Here is a 6,806-nt window from a genome sequence, read left to right on the forward strand (position 1 = left end):
GGGCGGTGTCGGCCCGCGTGTTCAGTGTAGGGTGTGTTCGTGTGCGGGAGCCGATTTCCCATTTTACTCATCGGGTTGTGATCTGTTACTTTCATTATGGATCTTGATGCCAAGACTGTCCCGGGTCGGGCCAGCGGAGGGAGCCCGCGCCTGTGCCTGTCACCCGCCCCCACCTTACTTTCTGCCTCCTCGCTTTGGGCACGAGATGGTCCAGGCTCACCTTGTGTTCTGCCTGCGTCTTGTCCTGACCCCCCTGGAATTGCTTATTCCTTTGAGGAGCCCTGGTTCCTCTGAACAGAGAATGGTACTGAGAAGTCAGGGTCTGCGCCCTGGGGACACCACTGCTGTTGGGGTGTCCCTCCTCCCAGGCCCTCTTAGCAGTCAGAGCCAAGGAACGTGTGAAGTCTGCGTGTGTTGATGGGCGTCTGTGCTTCTGTATCAGTACGTGTTCGTATGTCTGCTGAGCCTCCCAAATACCAGCTGGCACCACTGGGACGTCCTGGTCTTGTCCCTGCCCATGTCTGCTCCCGACCCCGCCAGAGAATGGGTCGGCCATGGCCAGTGCCCCCCCTCATGTTGGTGCGTCCTGTCCCAGCTTCTGTGGCTGCCCCAGCCCGGGTGCGGGTGCTGTCCCGTCCTGCCCCGTGGTTGGAGGTCTGAGTTGTTCCGGATGGGAGCAGAGAGGAAAGCTTAGATGAATAGGAAACTGTTGATCTCCCGCCCTGGATTATTACAGAAATACACTGTAATTTCACTGGTTTTTAAAGAAAGGCAAAATAATAAGGAAATAATTACGCTCTTCTGTTATTGAGAGAGTGAGAGCACGCACAAGTGAGCAAGGGACAGAGAATGCCACAAGCAGCAGTCCCAGGCGGGACAGAGAGAGAGAAGCAGGACTCACCCTAAGGCGGGGTACGGGCTCACCCGATATGGGACTTCCACCTCACAGACCGTGAGATCATGACCTGAGCTGAAGCCAGATGCTTAATGACTTAGCCCGGGTGCCCAAAAATAAGAATACCCTTAATTTCACTCATGAAGTTGCTCGTAATTTCACGCCACTGTGAAATGCCGCAGTAAACACCCTGTTCCCCAATAAATCCAAGTTTTATAAAACTGGTGTGTGCGTGTGCGTGCTGTGTATACCGCCTTGCTCCTAAGCGCAGAGTTCCAGTGCACAGAAAGCTACCGGTAGGTCTTTGCATACACGTACACACTGTTTGCTGTGATTTATCCACGTTGGGATTTTTCTGGTGTTTCCTTCCATTTCAGCGTCATTTCAGCGGACCATTTTTTGATGTCATGACGGACCATTAGAGGAGGTGACGTTTAATGGCCCTCCTGTTTTTTATGCTCAGACTGTTCTTTTTTTTTTTTTTTTTAATTTTTTTTTTTTCAACGTTTATTTATTTTTGGGACAGAGAGAGACAGAGCATGAACGGGGAAGGGGCAGAGAGAGAGGGAGACACAGAATCGGAAACAGGCTCCAGGCTCTGAGCCATCAGCCCAGAGCCTGACGCGGGGCTCGAACTCACGGACCGCGAGATCGTGACCTGGCTGAAGTCGGACGCTTAACCGACTGCGCCACCCAGGCGCCCCTTTGCTCAGACTGTTCTTTAGCGTCCAGCCTGGGGGCTGTTCACAGTTGCCTTCTGTCCTGTGCACCACGGTGTGATGCTTGGTCCATAAAGCTCGCCGCCTCCAGTTTCCTGAAGTGTAATCTGCGATTGGGTTCCCGGGCTGTGGTCCTCCACAAGGGTGGCGGGGTGGGGATCGGTTCGCATTCCTGCTACTAGGGGTGTCTCCCCAGCTGGGCTTTGTCAGGGGTCCCCTTTTTGCTTCACGTTTTTTTAGTTTCACCAAAATCATGTATTGTTTCTGCTTCTTTGGTCATTAGTGGGGATGAACGTTTTTCATATGCTTCTGCCTTTCGTCTTTCATGAAAGTTGTTTGTTGATGGTAGACGCGTTTCTGTTCTGTAGGAAACTCCGGGACCTTCTACAGCAGAGGCTGATAAAATTCTTCGTTGACCAGAGTAAAAAAGACCCTGAAAAATACGCCAAGTTTTTTGAAGATTATGGCTTATTCATGAGGGAGGGCATCGTGACCACTGCTGAACAAGAGGTCAAGGTAGGGTCTTTGTTTCTGGGCCTTTCTCTGGGCTGCCGTGGGCTGTGGAGGAATCTGGTGGAGGCCAGAAATCCAAACTTCCTGGGACGTGACCGTGGCATAGCCGGGCACTTTGCGGGGGTCAGTAAAGGCAGCGTTTGGCCTCCAGGCCTCTGTTGGACGCAGCAGGCCTGGCGCCACATCCTGGAGCCTCCCTACCACGTCCCAAGGCACCGAGCTCTTCCCCGCCTGATGCCGGAAGGAGGTGGGTGTGCGCTGTCTCCTCCCACCAGCATTCAGGGTGCTCAGGAGATCACTAAAGGCAGGGGACGGGGCAAGGTGCCTGGTTCCTGGGGTGGGAAAGGCATGTTCTCTGGGTGACTAGCGGAAATCCTTTTCTTTTTTTAATGTTTGTTTATTTTGAGAGAGAGCACATACATGTGTATGTGCAAGCAGGGGAGGGGCAGAGAGAGAGAGAGAGAGTGTGTGAGAGTGTGACAGAATCCCAAGCAGGCTCCATACTGTTGCTGTCAGTGCAGAGCCCGACCCGGGGCTCCCACCCATGAACTTCGAGACCATGACCTGAGCTGAAGTCAAGGATTAGGCGCTTAACAGACTGAGCCACCCATGTGCCCCTGGCGGAAATCCTTCAATGTGGTGCCTCTGGGGCCAGAGTTCAAATACTTAAAAATGATACGATCATTAGGCACCTGGGTGGCCCAACTGGTTAATTGTCCGACTTCGGCTCAGGTCATGATCTCACCATTCATGAGTTTGAGCCCTGCATTAGGCTCTGCACTGCACCCTGGTCGTGCAGGCACGTGTGGTCTCTTTTTCTCTGACTCAGAAATGAGTAAATATATGTATTTTTAAAATTTAAATCCAGGCCTGTTAACATAGCATAGTAATGAGTTCAGGAGTAGTTTACTGATTCATCACTTACATACAACACCCAGTGCCCATCCCAACAAGTGCCATCTTCAGTGCCCATCACCCATTTAGCCCCTCTCCCACCCACTTCCCTCCAGCAACCCCAGTTCATTTTCTGTATATAAGAGTCTTTTATGGTTTGCCTCCCTGTTTTTATCTTACTTTTCCTTGCCTTCTCCCATGTTCATCTGTTTTGTTTCTTAAATTCCACATATGAGTGAAATCATATGATCTTTTTTTTTATGAGGCAGAGACAGAGCATGAGCAGGGAAGGGGCAAAGAGAGAGGGAGACACAGAATCCAAAGCAGGCTCCAGGCTCTGAGCTGTCAGCACAGAGCCCGATGTGGGGCTCGAACCGATGAACCGTGAGATCATGACCTGAGCCAGAGTCTGACTCCCAAGCAACTGAGCCATCCAGGCGCCCCGAGAAATCATATGATCTGTATCTTTCTCTGATTGATTTCACTTAGCATAATACTCTGTAGTTCCATTCAGTTTGTTGCAAATGGAAATATTTCATTCTTTTTGATCGCCGAATGATATTCCATTATATATATATATATATATACTACATCTTCTATGTCCATTTGCCATTTGATGGACATCTGGGCTCTTTCCATACTTGGGCTATTGTTGATAGTGCTGCTACAAACATTGGGGTGCGTGTGCCCCTTTGAACCAGCATTTTTGTATCCTTTGGGTAAATACCTAGTAGTGCAACTGCTGGGTCATAGGGTAGTTCTGTTTTTAACTTTTTGAGGAACTCCGTACTGTTTTCCAGAGTGGCTGCCCCAGTTTGCACTCCCACCAGCAATGCAAAAGAGATCCTCTTTCTCCGCATCCTGGCCAACATGTTTTGTTGCCTGAGTTGTTAATGTTAGCCATTTTGACAGGTGTGAGGTGGTATCTCCGTGTGGTTTTGATTCATATTTCCCTGATGATGGGTGGCGTTGAGTATTTTTTTCATGTGTCGGGTGGCCATCTCGGATGTCGTCTTTGGAGAAACTGTTCATGTCTTCTGTCCATTTCTTCACTGGATTATTTCTTTTGGGGCGGTTGAGTTTGATAAGTTCTTTATAGATTTTGAATAATAGCTTTTTATCCGCATGTCATTTGCAGATGTCTTCTCCCATTCCGGAGGTTGCCTTTTAGTTTTGCTGATTGTTTCTTTTGCTTTAGGAATATTTTTATCTTCATGAGGTCCCAATAGTTCATTTTTGCTTTTGTTTCTCTTGCCTCCGGAGACCGGTCTAGTAAGAACTTGGTGTGGCCGGGGGCAAAGAGGTTGCCGCCTGTTGTCTCCTCTAGGATTTTGTTGGTTTACTGTCTTACATTTGGGACTTTCGTCCAAAAATAAGTAAATATTAAAAAATACAGTCATTCCATAAACATTTTTTGGCCAATTTTAAATTGCCACATAATTCATATACTGTAAAATTCACACTTTCAAAGTGAACAATTCAGTGGCCCTTCATACGTTTGCAAGTTGTGCACCCACGGCCGTCTAGCTTCAGAAAATTCTCGTCTCCCCAAAAAGACACCTGTGCCCCATTAAGCAGTCACTCCGAGGGTCGAGATTTCATCTTTAGCAGTGAGGAAGGAGGAGGTGACCGAGCATCTGGGGTCCCCCAGGAGGTTCTTCAGGTCGTGGGAGGTGGACCTAGGGCCCTGGCGTGCTGAGGCCGCCACATCCTCTTCTCAGCCCTCCTTGTTGGTGGCAGACTCCAGCAGCTCTAGGCACAGGCTGTCTGCTCTTCCACCATGTTCTTCTGCACGCCCCCCCCCCCCCCCCACCGCCCCACATGTCTGTGCCGGATGATCAGGGAGAAGTCACTGGTAGAGACGAGGCAGAGTTGAGGTCTCAAGTCACATGCTGGCTGGTGGCATTGTGGACCCAGGCCCCAGCTTGGGGCCGCTGTTCCATCATCGGCAGGCAGCTCCCACATCAAGGATATGACACCAGCGGGCACACTGACCTTCAGCTGCCCGGATGGAGGAGGACTGGCTCCCCCTTAAATACGTGCTCACTGTCATTTGTGCCCCACGGGCCGGCACTAGTCCTTGCCGTGAGGAAGGCTAGGAATGCAGCCTCCACATCTCATCCACGTGCCCAGGAGGCGGGGATGGACAGAGGATGCTGGGTCTGGGAAGGTCTCTGCCACGGACAGTGGTAGTATACCAGTGGTCTAGGACAGGTGTACCAGAAAGCCCTTCTCCACAGGGCCCCGGACCAGCTAGGGTGAAGGTTCTCTCCGGGGTCCCCCGAACATTTGATGTGGGACCCGACGGATACCATCGGAGTCCCCTCAGCCCCCCAGGGGCCGAGTGCCGTCCTTGGGCCCGGCAGCCAGGGGTGAGGCCGGCCAGAGCTCTTCCTCCCGGTAGCCATAGGCTTCCAAAGCCTGTGGAAGGCAGCTGGGAGGCTTTCAGAACGAGGACCTAGAACGAGAGTGACCTGGCCTTTGTCTGCAGGAGGATATTGCAAAGCTGCTACGGTATGAGTCCTCGGCACTGCCTGCTGGGCAGCTGACCAGTCTCTCGGACTATGCCGGCCGCATGCGGGCTGGCACCCGCACCATCTACTACCTGTGCGCCCCCAGCCGGCACCTGGCCGAGCATTCACCCTACTATGAGGCCATGAAGCAGAAAAACATGGAGGTGAGTGGGCCACGGCCTGGGGTCCAGACGGGATAAACAGGGTCTGAGCCCCAGACAGTGGCCGAACGTGCTCGGGAGAGCCAAGCCGCGTGAGGCAGCTGATGTCCAGGGGTCCTGAGGCCCAGCCAGGCTGCCGTTAGTCTGTGTGTTTCTGGGAGGTGACACGGGGCTCCTCCGTAGTCACCGCTCCTACTGCTACTCGTACTGCTAGGGCCCCCTCGGGACCATCTGGTGAACCACTGTATCCATGAGGCTGAGGAAGCCCCCGGACCCCAGTATGGCCTTTCCAGACATAGGACCCGGCCCTGGCCTCACGCTCCGCTCTGTCCTGTTGCGGGCAGACTTCTCCAGGCCCAACGCCAATGCTCTTGGGCTCTCGCAGGTTCTCTTCTGCTACGAGCAGTTCGATGAACTGACTTTGCTACACCTTCGTGAGTTTGACAAGAAGAAGCTGATCTCTGTGGAGACGGACATCGTTGTTGATCACTATAAGGAGGAGAAGTTGGAGGACAGTTCCCCGGGTAGGCTCGCTCCCCTTCTCTCTGGGCCCAGGTGTGGGTGGTGGCCTGGGGGTGCAGAGGAGGCTAAGACGGCCTCTTCCATCTTGTAGTGCTGGGTTCGTATGGAGTTTTTTCTCTTCTCATGTGTATCTGGGGTCCCCAGCCTGCACAGAGGAAGCTGTTGGGGACCATCTTCATGATGAATGGGAAACATTTTTGTTTAGATCCTGGGGGTCTGAGTGCTCCCTCCAGCTTGGCTTCCAACAGAATCAGAAGTGGCCTTTTTTTTTTTTTTTTAATGTTTATTTTATTTATTTTGAGAGAGTGAGCAGGGGAGGGGTAGAGAGAGAGAATCCCAAGCAGGCTGTGTGCTGTCAGCATAGAGCCCGATGTGGGGCTTGATCCCACAAACTGCAGGATCATGATCTGAGCCAAAATCGAGAGTCCAGACGCTTAACCGACTGAGCCACCCAGGCGCCCCTAGAGATTCTTTTTAAAGCTCTCACAAAATTATATGGGCCTCAGGCAACCAAAAATGTCTGTCTGTCTGTCTATTTAATTTAATTTAATTTAATTTAATTTAATTTAATTTAATTTAATTTAATTTA

The 6,806-nt window shown here is 51.5% G+C and overlaps 1 protein-coding gene across 1 annotated transcript in view; it reads left to right on the forward strand.

The window, feature by feature from the left end:
- Positions 1 to 6,806, forward strand: part of TRAP1 (TNF receptor associated protein 1) — a 46,783-nt gene that overhangs the window by 34,413 nt on the left and 5,564 nt on the right. The window contains exons 12-14 of the mRNA XM_040459187.1: positions 1,983 to 2,130; positions 5,513 to 5,698; positions 6,081 to 6,219. Of these exons, the coding sequence (XP_040315121.1) occupies positions 1,983 to 2,130; positions 5,513 to 5,698; positions 6,081 to 6,219 (473 nt within the window). The remainder of the gene's footprint in view (positions 1 to 1,982; positions 2,131 to 5,512; positions 5,699 to 6,080; positions 6,220 to 6,806) is intronic.

Source organism: Herpailurus yagouaroundi, unplaced genomic scaffold (assembly GCF_014898765.1).
Source record: "Herpailurus yagouaroundi ecotype Mexico unplaced genomic scaffold, PumYag 222, whole genome shotgun sequence".
In the NCBI taxonomy this organism is placed as follows: Eukaryota; Metazoa; Chordata; class Mammalia; order Carnivora; family Felidae; genus Herpailurus; species Herpailurus yagouaroundi.